The 20,582-nt window shown below is 41.1% G+C and overlaps 1 protein-coding gene across 1 annotated transcript in view; it reads left to right on the top strand.

Annotated features, from left to right (window-relative positions):
• DNAJC24 (DnaJ heat shock protein family (Hsp40) member C24) overlaps positions 1-20,582 on the top strand; it is a 47,802-nt gene that overhangs the window by 20,244 nt on the left and 6,976 nt on the right. The window contains exon 3 of the mRNA XM_070957522.1: positions 14,653-14,791. Coding sequence (XP_070813623.1) covers positions 14,653-14,791 — 139 coding nt within the window. The remainder of the gene's footprint in view (positions 1-14,652; positions 14,792-20,582) is intronic.

Below are 20,582 nucleotides of genomic sequence, written 5' to 3'. Positions count from 1 at the left end.
AGTCAGTCGAATGTCTATTGAGATTCTCAGTCATCCAGGTCATAGTTTTCCCAAAGGTGCTTTTTCAAAAGATGACTGGACTGTCTGGTTTTTCTTTGAAGACATTTCACTTCTCATTCAAGAAGCTTCTTCAGCTTCCATTCCCCACCATCCAATCAGAACTGAAGAAGCTTATTGGATGAGAAGTGAAACATCTTCAAAGAAAAACCAGAAAGTTCAGTTGCCTCTTGAAAAAGCATCTTTGGGAGAGTCAGTCATTTCCAGCCTTTTTTTTTTTTTTCTTTACTCAAGGTGAACATATCCAACACACCTTCCTCATCCTATTTTCTCCATAACAGCAACTCTGTGGGGTGAATTGAACTGAGAGACAGTGACTGGCCCAAGGTCACCAAGCCAGCTTTCATGGTTAAGGCAGGCCTAGAATTCAGTCTCCCACTTATAACCTGGTTCTCAATCCTTACATCTTTCTTCCTTTTTTTCAGAGCAAAAGAAAAATCCTTTGAATTCTGTTCAGAAGTTCCCTGAATGTAATTTCTTTTTCCTCACTTTGGATCCAGAGAAATACTGGCCATTCTGGGAACTTGTATTGTGTATAGCAACTCTCTGATTTCAGATTATAGGCACAAATAAAATGAACAAAATGTCATATAATGTGGATCTTGATCAGTAGAGGTTTCCATATGAAAGAAACTGTTCTTTTTCATTCTGTGTTTATATTTTGTGGTGGGAGCATATTCATTTTTCTTTGCTTGTCCAGTCTCTTATATTTCCTTTCCTTGATAAAAGTAAACATCTGATTTCTAATTGATGTACAGTTCTTTCAACTTTATTGTATTATCTGGACTCATTTCATTTTAGTTAATCAGTGTGTGGCATGTGCAGGAAATGACCAAATATTTGGTCCTAGAGAAATTATTAGCTTAATAATAACCAATGTAGTTCATTAATTATCAATTATTCTTAGGTAACAAAGTTCAGTTGTTTCTGCACAAGGCGTATAAATCTAAGAGCAAATTTTCTTAAGAATCTGTTCAGTAGTCTGAACTAATTAAGTGGCCCGTTTTTTACCCCTCTGAATTTTAAGGAAATTTTTGACTTGTATATTTACTTAGACTTAAATTTTGAAGCTTAGCTATGAAGTATTATTTTTATTTTACTCATGGAATCTCAATATGAAAGGATTGCCTGTTGTATGTTAAAATGTTTGAGGATTTTAGAGATCTTTTTGATTCTTTGAGCTAAGCCAAAGTCTACTATTTTTCATTTCATAATGCAAGAAACAAAGAAACAAAAATAGAAATCAGGAAAACAGATAATGTATTGAAAGAATTATATTTATGTCACTTTTAGGAGATAAGGGAAACTGAGACCAGGAACTGCTGTTAAGTCAATTCTGTAGAACAGTGGTTCCCAAAGTGGGCGGTACTGCCCCCTTGGGCGGTAGGATGACTTAGGGGGGCGCTAAGAGGGGAGGGGGTGGCAGGGGGGCGCTAAGAGGGAAGGGGGGCAGCAAAGAAGTGCTGGAAGTGGGCTCGTGCATCATCAGTCATTCCTCTTCTGGGTTCGCAACCCGAAGCTCAGATCATCAGACTAGCTGGCCAGTGCACATGCGGGCACCAGAAACTGAAAGTTTGTTTTCCACCGCGCACATGCCCATTGGGCAGCTCCTCTTACTACACATGTGAGGCTGAACTGTTGGATGCTTTCTTATTGCTCTCCTTGCTTGCTATCAGTCGCTGCTTGCCCGAACCGGCTCCAAGCAAGCGGTGCAGGCGGTGGCGCAAGAGCTGTTGAAGTTTGTGCACCACTTGCTTGGAGCTGGTCTGGAAAGGAAAAAAACTGCAGCCGAATTAGGCGGGACATGCCCCACCCAGATCCCTCCAAACGAGTCTCCCTTTGGTAGCGTCCCCGCTGAACTACGTGACCCAACAGTGATCGCCCACCCAAATGGAGCCCGTTCTTCCGAGCGCCCGCTCTTTCTTGCAGCGAATGAGCTGGGGGCGCGAAAAGCGCTTCCCGCTTCTCTACTTGCATACTGTTACCGGCTCTGCACACTCCCCCAAGACCAACAAGATGCCACTCCCCGGGGCCACCAGCCGCTACCTGGGTGCAGAGCCTTTAACAGAATGCAGGCAGAGGAGAAGCAGGAAAGCTTTTCAGTGGGAAGGCTACTGTAGGGAGAGCCGTTTGGAGGGATCTGGGTGGGGCATTTTCACCTAATTCGACTGCGTTTTTTCCCTTTCTAAACCAGCTCCAAGCAAGCAGTGCAGGCGGCAGCAGAACAGCTTTTGAAGTTTGCGCACCGCAGCCCGTTCCCTTACAACAGTAAGAAAGAGGCATTCGGAGAAATTGGGATCTTTGCTGCAGACCCCGATGTCACCAGAGGTCTTCCTGGAATGGCTAGTATGCGGCCAGCCAGGCCTGCCACCCCCCTTCCGAGGATCCAGGTGGGCAGCCATGTGTATGTGGGGGGAGCTGTTGCCACCGTCGTTGCTGCTGCCGCCATCATTGCCACCACTGCCATTCTGCCAGGAAAGCCAGGGCCAGTATCAGTAAGAGTTGGAAGGGACCTAAGAGGTCATATAGCAACCCCCTTCTCACGCAGGAGGACTATACTAGGATTTGAGCCACCTTTTAATTCTAGACACCTGCAGCCCATTCCTGCCTCCTCAGGTGTTGGAGCGTGTGGGGGGGATGCTTTTCAAGGAGTCACAAAGGGGGCTGAGAGCAGAGTCATTCTGACAGTGTCTTTTAAAATTGCTTGGAAGAGCAATTTTTTCCCTAACAATAATGGTTTGTATACTGTGGAATAAAACATATGCTTGGAAAAAGTACTTGCAAAACTTGGACAGAAGGAAAAGAAAGGAAGGACTGGACTCATTATTAGTAGCTAGTAGTTCATTGTTATCAGTGACTCCCACTGATTCTAAACTCATTTTAAGACTGGGATTGGAGACTACTGAAATTTAAGTATTCAACACTGGTCTCAGAAATCTTTGAGAACCTACAGAGGTGAAGACATTAGGTGGCCATCAGTCATTACTTTAGTGATGAACTCAAAGAGATCAGGCATGATGTTGCTTATTTATCAGAACTGTTTGCAAAGTTCAATGAAGTGAATTTGTAGTTGCAAGGAAATGAGGTCAATCTTATTAAGGCCAAATTTGTCATCTCTACGTTTATTTCAAAGTTAACTCTATTCAAGTGCAATATAAGCCATCTCAAGCTATACCAATTTCTGAGCTTGTCCGAGCTAGAAGAGAAAGGTAGGATATAAGATGATCTGCAAGGTTTTTGTGATCATTTGGACATGCTGCATAAAAATAAGTCTGAGCAATATCAGGATCTTCTTTTGATGGAAATTCCAGATTGGGTGATAAATCCATTTTCAGATACTGAGGAAGATGGGGTAGTGGAGGAACAACTAATAGAGCTGCAAAATGACATTGAGCTGAAGTCAAAGTTTAAGAAATCGTACCAAGAGTTTTGGTTACAGAAGGAAATTTCTGATCGCTATCCTGCACTATGGACAGAGGTTAAGAAGCTCCTTGTTGCATTTGCAACATCATATTTGATGGAACATGGTTTTTAGTGTGGTCATCCAACTTCTCTCCAAGCAAAGAAATCGACTCCAGATTACTGAATGTGGTGATTTAAGTCTCCTGCTAAGTGACTTAAAACCAGACATTGGGAAACTGGTATCATTTCATCAAGCCCATCCATCCCATTAAGAATTTACTGAACAGTGAATTCTACTAAATTTTACTGAGTTTACTAAGTTAGTAGTTACTAAGGTTCTTGATAAATGACTATCAGACTTTGAAAACCTGGTATCACTGGATCGTGTTTAACAATTTTGTTGAATTAACAAAAGATTTTTAAATTGGATTTTGAATTCAATGTGCAATTAATTGTTACAGTTTTGAATTTTACGGTTACTATCTTCCTTAGTGGATCATGCAAACCGCTATTCTGAACAATGCTATTTATAGGGGTGGGGGGCACTGAAGATGAGTTTGTAGCACCAAGGGGGTGGTGGACTGAAAAAGTTTGGGAACCACTGCTTTAGAACAACCTCCCTGTGGAGATCAGACTGTTTCCTTCCCTGAATTACAAAATAGAATAATCTAGAGGCCACTCTAATCTGATTGGGCAGATAGAATCATAGAATGATAGAGATGGAAGGGACCTCGGTCCAATCCTCTGCCTAAGGCAGGAGACTTTATATTATCCTGGACACATGGTTATCTAATTTTTTATTGAAAGCCACTAGTGATGGAACATGCACAACTCCAAGAGGCAAATTGTTTCATTGGTTAATTGTTCTCATTGTCAGGAATTTTTTCCTTAAATTTGGATTTTTCTTTAACGAGCTTCCACCTGTTACTTCTTGTCCTGCCTTCAGGGGCTTTGGAGAATAAGTCTACCCATCCTTCTCTGTGCCAGCTTCTGTGCCAGTAGGGACAACATGGCAGTTATCATGTCACTCCTAATTCTTTTCTTCATTAGGCTAGGCATACCTAGTTAGGGAATATACCTAGTTCCCTTAGCCATTAGCACATTAGCACCCAGACTACTTATCATCTTTGTTGCTCTTCTCTGCAGCTTTTCCAGGGTCTCAGCATCTTTTGGGAATCGTGGCAACCAGAATTGGACTGAATATTCCAAGTCTGGCTTCACTAGTATAGTATAGCTGGTGCTATCACTTCTTATTTATTTATTTATTTATTTATTTATTTATTTTTCATATTTGTATACCGCCCTACTCCCGAAGGACTCAGGGCGGTGAACAGCCATAATAAATACAAATACATATAGAAGTTAAAAACTATTAAGAAACAGATTAAGTAATTTAGGCTCAAAGATTAAAAAAACATCCAAATTTATCTAAAGAGGTTTAAAACCCAATTTAAAAGACAGTTTAAAAGCCAATTAAAAAGGGAGAGTTAGGCCAGACCAGCTTGTTGGAATAGAAATGTTTTCAGGGCTCGGCGGAATATGCGTAAGTCTTGGATGTTTCGTAACTCTGGGGGAAGCCCGTTCCAGATGGTAGGTGCCCCCACAGAAAAGGCTCTCCCCCTGGGGGCCGTCAGTCGACATTGTTTGGCCGACGGCACCCTGAGGAGTCCCTCTCTATGGGAGCGAACTGGTCGGTGAGAGGCTATTGGTGGCAGGAGGCGGTCTCGTAAGTACCCTGGTCCTGAGCCATGGAGCGCTCTAAAGATAGTAACCAAAACCTTGAAGCGCACCCGGAAGACCACTGGGAGCCAGTGCAGCTCGCGCAGGAGGGGGGGTTACATGAGAGCGCCACATTGCTCCCATTACCACCCGCGCGGCCGCATTCTGGACCAGTTGGAGCCTTCGGGTGCTTCTCAAGGGGAGCCCCATGTAGAGAGCATTACAATAATCCAGGCGTGAGGTGACAAGGGCGTGAGTGACCGTGCGTAACGAGTCCCGATCCAGAAAGGGATGCAACTGGCGAATCAGGCGAACCTGATAAAAAGTCCTCCTGGCTACGGCCGTCATATGCTCTTCAAAAGACAGCCGTGAGTCCAGGAGGATGCCCAAGTTGTGAACCCCATCTGTGGGGGCCAACGATTCGTCCCCAATAGTCAGAGATGGCGCCAACTGACTATATCGGGACGACGGAAGCCACAGCCACTCGGTCTTGGATGGGTTGAGTCTGAGTTTGTTCCTCCCCATCCAGATCCGTACGGCCTCCAGGCACCGGGACATCACCTCGAGGGCATCATTGGGGTGGTCTGGGGTGGAGATGTACAGCTGGGTGTCATCAGCGTACTGATGGTACTTCACCCCAAAACCACGGATGATCTCACCCAGCGGCTTCACATAAATGTTGAATAGAAGGGGCGAGAGGACCGATCCTTGTGGCACCCCACATATAAGGGGCCTCGGGGTCGACCTCTGCCCCCCTGTCAACACAGACTGCGACCGGTCAGAGAGAAAGGAGGAGAACCACTGTAGAACAGTGCCCCCCACCCCCAACCCTTCCAACCGGTGCAGCATGATATCATGATCGATGGTATCAAAAGCCGCTGAGAGGTCTAATAGGACAAGGACTGAGGAGCAACCCCTGTCTCGAGCCCTCCAGAGATCATCAACCAATGCGACCAATGCTGTCTCTGTGCTGTACCCGGGCCTGAATCCCGACTGGAACGGATCTAGATAATTCGATTCATCCAGGTACTGAGGCAGTTGTCGTGCAACCACACTCTCAACAACCTTTGCAACAAAGCGAAGGTTGGAGACAGGACGATAATTTGCTAATACAGCTGGATCCAGGGAGGGCTTCTTGAGGAGGGGCCTCACCACCGCCTCTTTCAAGATGATGGGAAAGACACCCTCACTCAAAGAAGCATTTATAATCTCCTGGAGCCAGCCTCGTGTCACCTCCCGGGAGGCCAGTACCAACCAGGATGGACACGGGTCCAATAAACATGTGGTCGCCTTTAGTCTGTTCAGTATCCTGTCCACGCTTTCCGGAGTCACAGGATCAAACTCTTCCCAAATAATATTCTCAGGACCTGCCCCTGTCATCTCCTCTGGATCAATCCAGTCAGAGTCTAGCTGTTCACGAATCTGAGCAATTTTGTCATACAGATATTGTACAAAATCCTCAGCTCTACCCTCCAAGGGGTCTTCCCGCGTCTCTTGATGGAGCAGAGAGCGGGTCACCCTAAACAGGGTGGCTGGGCGATTATCTGATGACGCAATAAGAGTAGAAAAGTAGTTACTCTTCTCTACTCTTATCGCCACTAGGTAATTCTTAATATGAGATCTTACCAGTGTTCGGTCGGATTCAGAACGACTAGCCCTCCAACTGCTCTCTAGGCGTCTTTTCCGGCACTTCATCTCCCTCAGCTCCTCAGTATACCAAGGAGCCAGGTGAGACCGGCGCCGGGTCAGAGGCCGCAAAGGCACGACTCGGTCTAAAGCATCAGCCGCCGCCCTATCCCAGGCGGCCACTAAGTCCTCAGCCGAGTCGTGTGCTAGAACCTCAGGAAATGGCCCAAGCTCCATCTGGAATCTCTCAGGATCCATCAGGCGCCTGGGGCGGAACCACCTGGTCGGTTCCGCCTCCCTGCGGCGGGGTGTGGCAGTTCGAAGGTCCAGGCGAAGGAGGGAGTGATCTGACCATGACAAGGGTTCAATCGCTATATCCCCTATCTCGAGATCACTCAACCACTGTCCAGAGACAAAAACAAGGTCCAGTGTGTGTCCCCCCATGTGAGTAGAGCCATAAATTAACTGGGTCAGGTCCATAGCCGTCATGGAAGCCATGAACTCCCGAGCCACCTCAGATGTCTCGCCAACTGATGACAGGTTAAAATCCCCCATGACCATAAGCCTTGGGGTGTCAACAGCCACCGCGGCTATAACATCAAGCAGCTCAGGCAGGGCTGCTGCCACATGGCAGGGAGCCAGGTATGTGACTAGCAAGCCCAACTGCACCCTATGACCCCACTTCACAAGAAGGGACTCACATCCAGCCGTCTGAGGAACAGTGGCCTCCCTTGGTCCAAGACCCTCGTTAATAATAACCGCCACCCCTCCGCCCCTCCCCTGAGACCTTGGCTGATGGAAAGCACGGAAACCTGGTGGGCACATATCAACAAGGGGGGCTCCCCCTTCCTGGCCCAACCAGGTCTCCGTAATACCCGCCAGGTCCGCACCCCCCTCCTGAATAAGATCACAAATGAGGGGGGCTTTATTTACCACGGACCTGGCGTTGCACAGCATCAGCCGAAGGCCTGGGGCCCGAGGTTCCGTACAACCTGGGGAACGAGAAGAGCTTTGAGGGTCGGAGCGCACCACCGCTTGTAAACAGCGAGGACGCACTCCCGTAGGATGATGTGGCCCCCTGCTCCCGCCATATCTGCCCCTCCCACCTACAGTATCGATGTTATGGGCATCTGTATCGTAAGATCTAATCATCTCCTTGACCCCAGAGTTCACACCTCCCATGCCATGCCCTACGGCTGGCCCAGATACCCTCCCCCGCGGGTCTTCCCCCGAACCCACGTAATCTACCCCCTCCCAGAATCCCTTAAAATCTTATTAAGAAATTTCCCTAAAAAACCCCATAACCCTCTTTTTGCTGTATGCCATCTCTCCGGACTCCAAAGTCCGTCATCGAGATAGGCCCTCGATAAAGAAGAGGGCCAGACCTGCGAGAGGGGGGCATCTCGCAGTTTGAGGAGTTCTCCCAATGAGTACATTTTGTAGCTAGATAGTCTATAGCTGGTAGGCATGTCCTAGTTATCCAGGGTCCTGTGGAGAGAGTATCAATTAGAGGTACAAGTCATTTTAGTCCTGCTGAACTCTCATATCAGCGGTAGAAAGAGCCATTATGAGCTTTGATGCTGTCTTTTCATTGATGCAGCCTAGGATTGCATTTTTTGGCAGCTGCACCACACCACTGGCTCATACTTAAGAGGTACTCCACAAGGACACCAAGATCCCTCCTACAGTTACTACTGTTGGGCTTGGTATTGTCTATTCTATATCTGTGCCTTTGGTTCTCACCACTGAACTGCATCTTGTTGGATAGGGCCCAATGTTCAAGTCCGTCAAGATCAGGGGTGAAATGTTTCCGGTTCAGACCTGATTGCCCGATCTGGTAGCGATGGAGACGGGTGGTTCGGAGAACCGGTAGCAAAAATCCCTGCCCCCCCCATGCCCAGCTGATCATCAGAGGCTTTTTTTTTTACTTTTAAAAGCATTTTTTCTACAATCTCTTCGGCCGAAAAAAATGCTTTTAAAAGTAAAAAAAAAAAAAAAGCCTCTGATGATCGCGGGGCCCAGCTGGATTGTCAAAGGCTTTTAAAAGCCTCTGATGATCCCAGCTGTGTTGCCTGATCTTCAGAGGCATTTAAAAGAAAAAAAGCCTCTGACGATCAGGCAACTCAGCTGGGATCGTCAGAGCCTTTTGAAAGCATTTTTTTTATAACCTCTTCACCAAAGAGGTTGTAGAAAAAATGGTTTTAAAAGTAAAAAAATAAAAATAAAAATTTGGCCACGCCCACCCAGTCACATTAACACCCCCCCCAAGCCATGCCCACAGAACCGGTCGTAACAAATTTTAGATTTTACCACTGGTCAAGATTTATTTATTTTATTTATTTTTAATTTATTTAAATTTGTATACCACCCTTCTCCTGGTGGACTCAGGGCAGTGCACAACCAAGTAAAAAACATCCAATACAAAAGTTAAAAATTTAAAAAAATTATATCCTTTGGCCGAAAAATTAAGAACCTTACAACTAAAACCCATAAAACAATTAAAAATCTAATATCTCAAAAACGGGGGGGGGGTGTTCACGCCAGCCCTTCCTGATGGAAGAGAAAAGTTTTTAGGGCACGGCGAAAAGCCCGGAGATCTGATATCCTCCATATCTCCGGGGGCAAATCGTTCCAGAGGGCAGGTGGTGCCACAGAGAAGGCCCTCCCCCTGGGGGTCGCCAGCCGACACTGCCTAGCTGATGGCACCCTGAGGAGTCCCTCTCTGTGGGAGTGTACTGGCTGGTGGGAGGCTATTGGTGGCAGAAGGCGGTCCCGCAAATACCCAGGTCCGATGCCATGGAGCGCTTTAAAGGTGGTAACCAATACCTTGAAGCGCACCCGGAAGTCCACCAGGAGCCAATGCAGCTCATGCAGGAGAGGTGTCACATGGGAGCGCCCTCTCGCTCCCATAATCCCCCGCGCAGCCACATTCTGCACCAGCTGGAGCCTCCAGGTGCACCTCAAGGGGAGCCCCATGTAGAGAGCATTGCAGTAGTCCAGGCGGGAAGTGACGAGTGCCTGAGTGACCGTGCGTAAGGAGTCCCGATCCAGAAAGGGACGCAACTGGCGAATCAGGCGACCTGATAAAAAGCCCCCCTGGCCACGGCCATCATATGCTCTTCTAAAGACAGCCGTGCATCCAGGAGGACACTCAAGTTGCGAACCCTCTCCGTGGGGGCCAATAACTCGCCCCCAATAGCCAGCGATGGCGCCAGCTGGCTATATCAGGACGCCGGAAGCCACAGCCACTCGGTCTTGGAGGGGTTGAGTTTAAGCCTGTTACTCCCCATTCAGATCCGCACAGCCTCCAAGCACCGGGACATCACTTCAAGGGCATCGTTGGGATGGCCTGGGGATCCTTCTGAATCTTGAATTCTTTTAATTTTAAAATTAATTTTTAAATTAAAATCTTCATTTTATCTATGTTACATATAGTCCTCAATTTATGACTATAGTTGGGACCAGAATTTTGCTTACTAAGTGATGTGTTCATTAAGTAAGTCATCCTATGACAGAACCGGATTGTACAACCATTCTTATTATGGTCGTTAAGCAAATCCTGCTTCCCTAATTGATTTTGCTTGTTGGAAGCCAGCTGGTAAGGTTGCAAATCACTATTATGATTGTAAGATGCTGCAACTGTCAAAACTGCAAACTGGTTGGCAACCACTTGAATTGTGATCATAGGGCCACAGAGGTGATGTGACAGTTGTAACTTTGAGGATGGGTTGTAAATAATTTTTTCCAAGTCTGCCTTAAATTCAAACCATTGTTAAATGAACAGTCATAATTTGATGAATACCTAGTATATTACTTAATTTGTATGTCTACCATGGATTTTAAAAATGTTTTTCTTATATTGTATTAACCTCTAAGAGTAATTTGATTCCAATGAGATTAAAATATTATAAATAACAAACAATCCTATTCTTGAAGTCTCATTTCTGGAGAGACCACCTAGCCTCTTGGGCATGGCAGCTGGCAAAGGTGATTGGAAGAAATGTCATATAACCCCAAACACCCTCAGGTATGCGGGCAGCCAGGATGCCCATCCTCCTGTATAGGTCCAAGAGTTTCACCCTGGGCAACAGCAGCCCTCTGGTAATGGCAGTGGAGGCAGCTTAGTGCGTTTTTTTCCTAATAGCCATTCAAATAGTTGAGTTGCAGATTGGATATTTCAACTAGCCTTAAGCTAAGATAAGATGTGGGCAATTATCCATTTTTCATACTCCTGTAGCCGTGATGGCGAACCTATGGCACGTGTGCCAGAAGTGGCATGCAGAGCCATCTCTCTGGACACACCAGCCGGCGCCCATTGCTATTTCGGGTTCTGGCACAGCAGCTGGTCTTCGTTCACACAAGAGCGCCGGACACTGGAAGAGCAGCTTTCTGGCGCATATGCGCACCCTGGGGAGCTGAGCTCCCAGTTTCCGACACGACCATGCATGCCAGCCAGCTGGTTTTCGCACGCGCATACACGCCAGAAGCCCGGAAGATCAGGTGACCGGCACGCATGCTCACACCGGAAACTGCAAGCTCAGCTTCCCAGCATGCACATGCACACTGGGGAATTACTCTTCTGGTTTCCGGCGCTCATGCACATGCGCGCCAAGGAGCTGCTCTTCCAGTTTCCAGTGGTCCCCCGCCTATGCACGCTCCAGTTTTGGCACTCAGTGCCGAAAACGTTCGCCAACGCTGTCTTATAGAGAATAACAAAATTTTGTTTGTTTGTTTTAAAAAGGCTTAAATATTTATCAGATAAAAACATTACATAAAAATTATTGCAACAATATCAAATCAATTGGTAGGAAGAATGTTGTGGGTTGGGTAGATGGGAAATCCCTATTACCTAAAATAAGAATAGGTATAGGCCAGTTGTATTGCCTCAAAAATATAAATGGTGGAAACAATAGATTACTATTATTTATGTTCCGAAAATTAAATTTTAAAAAATTAAAACACAGTGTGTAAAATGAAATATTTATTTTACATATATCAGTATCAGAAATATTATAATTCTGTTCTTTTCCCTAAAATATAATTCAGTATTTGAAGTAATCAATTAATAATTAGATATCAGACTTTTCCATTAGCAGTTTAAATCTGTTACAACCCATTACACTATTGTTTTGTAGTTTCATTTTGGCATCCTTTCTAGTTTCATTTTCAGTAATACGGTTCCTTTGTTTTCAGAAACAGTTAATGGAAAAATAATGTTACTAACCTATTATCTGCATTCATTAATGATATGCTATTTCATTGCAATTTTTCTGTGTCAGGTATAGAACTATAAGTAGTCCTCAACTTGGGACCATTCATTCAGCGTCCTGTGGTCCTATGATCAAAATTTGGGCATTTAGTCGCCCACATGTAGTTACAACCGCTGGGTTACTGCAACTCCCCCACTTAACCTATCTCTTCCCAATCTATAACCTTTTGTCCACTCTGCACAATGGCACTCAGTGCCAGCAGAGCTGGAGCTGAAGAGGGCCAGGGCTGCAGGAGCCTTGCCCAGCTGCCACTGCCTCCAGGTCTCTGCTTCATCCCCAGGGATGCCACTGCCTCAAGCCCCATACTGCACCACTTCAGCACCGTTCCACAAAGCCCCAATTGCCTCTTGAAAAAACACATTTGGGACACGCTGCTTGATAAGAATTCCCCTTGGCACATTTCTTCGTGCCATTTTGATTAGTCCCAATTAATGTATTATCCATCCAAGTATGGATTTTGATCTTTATTTTTCAGCAAACAGCATAAAGTAGATGCCAAAAACTCATTGGAGTTCAAGTTTATAGTATTGAAATGTTATCAATTCTGCCAGAAAAAGTGAATGGGAAAACATATTTTCAAATATATATTGAAAGAAATATAGACTCAATGGTCTGGAAATAATACATGCATAAATGTTCATGGCATGATTTTTCTTTGCTTGATCATATTGATTCCCTTCAGAAATAACACTGGAACAAACAGTTCAAAATACCTTTATGGATGATGCCATTAGAATAAAGGAGTTGAGACAAAGTCTTTCATTGCCTCTTCCATTGCATTACCAGTATAAATTTTATATTTTGTAATGATCAAATTGCAAATCACTTTGAGATTCTTCCATATATTCTCTAATTAACTGTAAAGTTAGATTTATATTTTTGTATCTGTCTTACTGTGATTCACATATACTAAAAACAATAGGAAGCTTTGGGGAATATTAATAATTCTTTGTTCAAAAAACAAACTATAATAGTACCTTTATTCCCATGAAATAACAAATCATGATTAAATCATTGATGAAACCATTGCTGATTTAATTTATAATCTATGACTTTAGTCGAGCTGTTATAATTTATCCATATATCCATATATTCCATATATAATCCATATAATTCATATATTCCAGCATCGGTATTCAATTAAAACATCTATGTCTTCAAACTTTAGGCAAATGAAAACATGATTAAAAGATGTAGATTTGTCTTACATTTTGTAAAAATCATTTTTTTAAAATGTGCATTTCCATAACAGTGAGGCTTCTTTAGAATGTTATGCCAGTTTTAAAAAAAAATATTGGGTATATTATATAAACCTAATATATTAAAATGTTTGAGGTACTTAATTTAAAATAGGTTTTTTAAAGTAATAGATTGAACATAATCTTAAATAGCATGCTATTTGGAAAAGTAGTGTATATGTTAATGGAAAATAGAAGTATTATTGCATTTCTTCCTTAATAGATTTGAAAATATATATATTACTACACAATGCTGTATTTGCAATATTATTTGCAAGAATAAAATATTACTACTCAATTGTGGTCATAGTTCTCCACTTATGACCACAATTGAGCCCAAAATTTCTGTTGTTAAGCAAGACAGTTGTTAAGAGAATCTTGCCCATTTTACAGTCTTTCTTGCTGTTAAATTAGTAACGTGGTTGTTAAGTGAATCTGGCTTCCCCTTTGACTTGGCTTGTCAGAAGGTCACAAAAGAGGATCATGTGATCCTGGAACACAGCAATGTCATAAATATGAGTCATTTGCCAAGCATCTGAATTTTGATCACATGACCACGGGGATGCTGCAACATAAGTGCAAAAAATGGTCATAAGTCCTTTTTTTTCAGTGCTGCTGTAACTTTGAACAGTCACTAAACAAAAGGTTGTAAGTCAAGGACTATCTGTATTTTGCATTTACATCCTGTATCTTAGCTGTATTATCGGATAGAAAATACACGCGTTGACCCATAGGTTTTAATAATTTGGACTTTTTATCCATTGGATTGGTATACATTAAAATTATGAATAATCTGTTCAAAATACATATATGTCAAACTGTATTTCCATTTAATAGTGTTTTGTTAACTGTTTCAACTCCATACCCTCCCCCCCATACAAGCAAGTATTTTAAATGGACAATAAACATTGACAATGTGATGTAATTCGTATTTACTAACAAAGTTGAATGTATCTGTATTACATAATAAGCTTCCACTTCCATCTTGTATTAATTTGTGAATCTTTGTTTCTCTTTACATTAATCATCCTCCTTAGGTAAATTGTCCATAAGACCAGTGATTCCATCGGCAAATTATCCAGAAAATGCTATCAGTGCACATTGTGACATTTGTGCCACTGGTGTATTTGCTGTTATTGCAGTAGTCTAATTACCCTGGCAGCAGTCTCTTCTGGCCAGCATTGTTCCCTTTGTTTGTGTTTTTTCATGGCTCTAACCTTTATAGTGTCCAAACACCTCAAAAGAGATCTCCTATTTATTATTGATTCTCTTCCTTCCCTCTTCTTCCTTTCTTTTTTTTTTCTTCTTCTCTCTTTTCTCTTTCCTTTTTTGACTGGCAGTATCATCCAGACAAACAGAGCACAGATGTGCCAGCAGGAGAAGCAGAGGCGCGCATGCAGAGGTTCATCGAAATTGATCGAGCATGGAAAATTCTAGGAAATGAAGAGACAAAAAAAGAGTATGACCTGCAGCGGCGTGGTAGGTTCCTGGCGAGGAGTGCTGTAGTAGCAGCAGCAGCTCTCAATGGTCAAAAGTGTGGGAGTCATTTAGTGGCGGTTTCTGAAATATTATTTGTTCAACCAAAACATTCCATTTGCTTCTATCTTTGCTTTCATATTTCGATGCATTATTTATACTGATTGCCATATCTGCATTAGGCGGTTAAAAACATTAAATTACTTTCGACAAAGCGTTAGGTGGTAACTGTTCTAAATGTAATGCATGTAGAATTTAGATAATAATGACTTCGTTTAGCCATTCTTCATTTGACAGTATTTAAAGCATTTTCGCTAAATGTTCTTAATTACTGGAGTCACGCCCTTTGCTACATTCCACTGTTACATTTTAAATTAGTTTGAGTAATTTATGTCAAAGGTATCCTGCAGCATATGGTTTTATGAACACTTTGCAATAATTAAACTGTATCCTTTCTATCGCATTTTACAAATCAAGCACTGTCCTAGGATATGGGTTTTTTTTCATAAGGCATGTATGATGCCAGCTAGTTTTCAGCAAGCAAGTTATAACCACAATTCATTTAACCAGGCAGTTCCAGCGTACCTTTTTGTATATCTCTTGAAATGTAGCATTGTAAAACAGTGACAGGCTGTTGTGAAAAAGAAAGGGGGAAATGTAGGTCAGATCTGTCACACATGGGCTACCATTACATGACGTGATAGGCTGTCTTTCTGCTCTGGCCTCAGGATAGGAGTCCCTCAGCCTTCCATTAGAACCTTCAATAAATGTATATTCCCCCCTCCATGTTAATGGGGGGAGTCAATAATAGTGTATTGCCTGTGGGGAAAACACTCAGTTGCACTCTGTAGTAACACACTCCAGTCTAGCATTGACGTGTAGCTACCACCACTTTTTAGGGTGTCTGATAAAAGCTCACTGTCTCTGCAGCATGTTATTGAATTCCCTTCCATTGTACGTTGGCACACCATCAAACCTTTTTCTCTTGCTGTTTTAACTTCCCTGCTGTGAAGGTTGCCACAATTTTATTTGAGAAACAAAGGCTTAGTCAGCGTGGCTGGCAGATACATATAATATACTGTGTAGACAAGCTTATTTTTGTTCATTAATTATTTGAAAATGTGCAATGGACAAAATAATTTTTGATCTAATTGTATGGCTTAAAGCATAAGTAAAAATTAGGACTTGTTAGGCAAAAATAAAAATGGAGCTCTGCTTTTAAGAAAACAACTTCCCTTTTGTAACAACTGATAGAAATTATTTCATTTAAACGTATTACATGATTACATTTGAAATAAAAGTGTAATTAAATATTAATAGCTAGCATTTTCTTTTCAGGCAATGTGGAGAATGAAGATTTTATTATTTATTTAGTAAAGCTTTCCTGGACTTAAATTTTTAAATATTTAAAACTTACCCACATTTATTTGATTTGGTTGAACATGGCCTCTGACGTTCATTTCTTGTTGTTCTGAGAGGATTGACAGTTTTTACGGAAAAAAGTTATTTAATAGTAATTTATATGCTAGCGCTTGCTGTAGTTACAGGAATGGCAACATGTATGCCTAGGACACGTAGCTTTTGTTTTTAGCTAAATTTGATGTATTAATTGTTCCCTTCAGTGGGATTTTTCTGCCAGTAGAAGTGATTAAACTATCAGAAAGGTGGTCAACATTATCTCCAAGCTGGGATTCCTGACTTACTGCTTTCTAACTATCCAGAAAATGTGTAGTTAGAAAGTGATTACAAGAACAGAGATTGGCACTGAATATAGAAGAATAACAAGCCAGTAATTCCAATTAGGATATAACACAAAACCAACTATAGAAAGCGGCTTCTTTATTTAAATCTTGCCACAACCACCAGAAACAATTGGAACACAACTCCTAAACTTTTTGAACCAAGAACAACTAATTGGGCAGCATTTATTAGCACTTTGGTTTATGAATAGACACATTTATGAGATTTCTGGCATATGTTAAATTAGTGAGATTTATTTTTATTTCTTCAATATATAGCAAAAATGTTAAAAAGCACAGCGATATCAGCAATCCAACTGATCAAGAGTACATGCATATTTACGTTGTTTACAATATTGAATATAGGTAGTTCTCAATTTACAACTGGTTGCTTAGCAACTGTTTCAAGTTACGATGATCTCCTGCCCCCATACTTCTCATGGCTGCCTTCACCCAATCACATGATTGCATTTTAAATACTTAGCAACCAGTCAGCATTTACAGCCATTTGCAGCATCCCATGGTCCCATGACCACAATTTATGTCATTTTGTTGTTGGAAACCAGTGTTTACTTCTGGTTTCTGACCAAAAAAACCACCCATTAGAGATAATGGGTTCACTTAATGACTGCTGAAAAAAAATGTAAAATCAGGTCGGTCACATTATGACTCACTTAACGACAGGTATGACTTACAACCATGATTCCAGACTCAATTATATTTGGAAGTTGAGGGCTACCTGCACTTAATTGTTTTGCTAAGTACATCTACAGAAGCAGCAAATTAAGCTCCAAGAAAATGGTTATAGAGATTCAACTATTTCTTAAAAACTATTTAATAAAAATATACTGAAAGTCTCAGCAAGAAGTTTCTAACATTTAATTAATAAAGTGTCACAGTAATTTTGTTAAAGCTTGTAATTCTCTAATTTGCTGCCGCTTTAAGGCACAGTTTATATACATTGCCAAATTTTCTCAGATGTATAACTCTGACTCTTATTCATCTTTTGTTTCACACAAATCTGTTTCATAGATTTGTGAGGTGTACATTTAAATCATATTACTTCTAGATGTCTCTTCAGTAAAATTTAAAAGGCAAAATTTAAAAGTGTATAACTTCTATTAGGTTGCTTGCTTGCAGTTTCTATGTATATCTAAAATCTAATTATTTCTGCTCACAAATGATTCGCATGGCTCTTTTACAATACTTATGTTTGCTAACCTCTCTTTTCTAAAGTTTTTCATTAATTTTTAAAGTGTGTTTTCATTTCAGTTTTGCCATTGTACTAGTGTTCCAACATTTTTACATTAAGACTGTCTTTTCATACACTTCTAAAGATGGGTGAATAGCTCAGATGAGCATTTTAATTACAGCTTTGCTGTGATTTAAAAGCGACCATTTTGAATGCCCGTGAAAACTGGCCATGGGGGCAGGAATGTTATGACTTCTACCACTGGTGAATAATGGAGCTTCAACTTGGTATTCCTTTTCTTTGTTTTCTTTGGCTTTGGTTTTATTTGTTGGTTTTTGTTTTACATTTTTCTTTTTCTCCTATCTATTTGTTGGATTGTTAACACTGTTAATTGTTTTAATCAAATTTTATGATGGGAACTGTTCCCAATTAACAGAGTTGTTAATTGGTGGCTTAAAACCTTGCAAAATAAACAACAAATATCAATTTCATACTCTGGTTTTTTAAGAACCCTATGATGACTATAAGCTAAGAGTGGCGCAAAGAGCCATGGAAAGATACATGCTCGGCATTACAAGACAAGATAGAAAGATTAGAAAACAAACAAAAGTATACAATATCATCAAGAGAGTAAAAGAATGGAAATGGGCTGGTCACTAAGTAAGAAGAACTGATGGCAGGTGGACCATAGAATGGATTCCACTTGATAATAAGCGTCCATAAAACAAGATGGATCGATGACATCAGCAAGTATTGTGGGGCCAATTGGGAAAAGAAAGTTCAAGACCATACTGGTTGGAAACATGCGGAAGAGACCTTCATCCTGCAGTGGATAGACAATGGCTAAAATGATGATAATGGTGGTGAATATAATCTAGGCCAAGTAATTAATTTTTCATCTGTCATTAAGACTTACAATTTATCTCCTGTCACCCCTTTGCTTATGTTCTATAGACTAATTTGAAAACATGGATATGTCCTTCATTTTTTTTAAAAGAATCTGTTTCCTTCTGTAGCTGAATTTTACTGTTCCTAACATTCAGTGTCTTCGGTTCTTGCTTCAAATATATTTATTGTCTGTTTTCATTGTTTCATTAAGGACTGCAATAAAGACTGATCCTCTAGATATTTTGAAGCACAAAGTCACATTTTAATGCTGACAAATTGAAAGTTTATAAACATCATTAGATACATTCATTGTATTTTGCTTTTTGTCTGTTTTCCTAAACATCTTTATTAGAACATCTTTTTTTTCTAATAAAAATATTTGAAAGCCATTTTCTTAAACCTTCCATGATTATCCTTATTAACTATACCGATATCCTGTTACATCTTCATCTTAGATTCAAGCCAATTTTCTGTAATACTGGCTTTGAATAATAATCAGATTTTCTTGAGAGACTTTATTTTCCTTTTCACCTTCTTCTTCAATATCTTAAATACTGGGAAGCTTGGTCTTTTAAAGTCACATGTGATTGTGTTGTTGGGAACTTTTAAAATATATAATTACTTACATCAATGTAGCATAGTAAAGCATGATAATATCTCATTAGTAAAGTGAATCATGGCAGTAGCATTTACTCTACAATTCAAAAATACTAGGAACTATTTAGGATTATATCTAGGATAATCTCACTTTTTGATATCTAATTTTTCTAAGGCCTGATCATTTAACATATGGAAATCATGAGGATGTATGTTATTCTCTTTTGTGGGAGAGTTTAACATAGTGTCTCTTCTGTGCATGACACTCTTAATTTGATTATTGATCTGAAGATTCATCACAGAATTATTGAGATGGGGATGGATGATGATATGCTCAGATTCAAAATTTATTTTGTGGTCTACCATTGATACCTCGGGTGCTTTTCTGAAAGAATATGTACCAGTAAAAAGTTTATTGTATTTTCTTCAGTATTTGACATACAGAATAGTTCCATTTGCAATTCTCTCTTATCTTTCCCCACAGACCACATGCAATCCTGGTAAAGCTTTACTGAACTTGGCATCTAATAGTGATTTAGTATTTATTTATAAAATTATGACTGCATTATTTTTCATCATAGGCAAGTCCTCAGGGAAATTATAGTTTAGAAGTTAAAGAAAAATTATACAGTAGATTAGAAGTAGGAAGAGGCAGAGCATAATTGTTGTATTTAAAATTATATAATAACCAATGAAGGGGAAGCAGTGGCTCAGTGGCTAAGATGCTGAGCTTGTCGATTGAAAGGTTGGCAGTTCAGCGGTTCAAATCCCTAGTGCCGCATAACAGGGTGAGCTCCCGCTACTCGTCCCAGCTTCTCCCAACCTAGCAGTTCGAAAACATGTAAAAATGCAAGTAGAAAAATAGGGAACGCCTTTGGTGGGAAGGTAACAGCACTCCGTGCGCTTTTGGCATTTAGTCATGCTTGGCCACATGACCACGGAGACGTGTTCGGACAGTGCTGGCTCTTCAGCTTTGAAATGGAGATGAGCACCGCCCCCTAGAGTCAGGAACGACTAGCACATATGTGTGGGGGGAACTTTTACCTTTAATAAACAATGAACTAAAATATTTTTAATACTTTCCAAAAACCTAATAAAAGATTCTGTCTTATTTCTGGAGGAAAACATCTCAGCTATTAGGAAAACACAGAAAAGTCTTCAAAGGAAATCTTAAGTTAAGGGCAATTTCATATGGAAGGAGGCAGTCTTTTAGGTATTTCATTTAGGTTTTATTGTCAAGAAATACTCCTTAATATCCAACAAAAAAATAGTTGTATGAGCAGCTGTCTCATTCATCTTCTAAGAAATTCTGTCAAATGTGTGTAACAAAGTAAGATTGTGAATAAAATATTCAGAAAGTGTTCTAACATGTTGCTAG

This window comes from Pituophis catenifer, unplaced genomic scaffold (genome assembly GCF_029215685.1).
Source record: "Pituophis catenifer annectens isolate HBS135680 unplaced genomic scaffold, rPitCat1.0.hap2 SCAF_1, whole genome shotgun sequence".
NCBI classification, from domain to species: Eukaryota; Metazoa; Chordata; class Lepidosauria; order Squamata; family Colubridae; genus Pituophis; species Pituophis catenifer.
The sequence above is the reverse complement of the archived record's forward strand: the minus strand, read 5'-3'. Positions and strand labels throughout refer to the sequence as shown.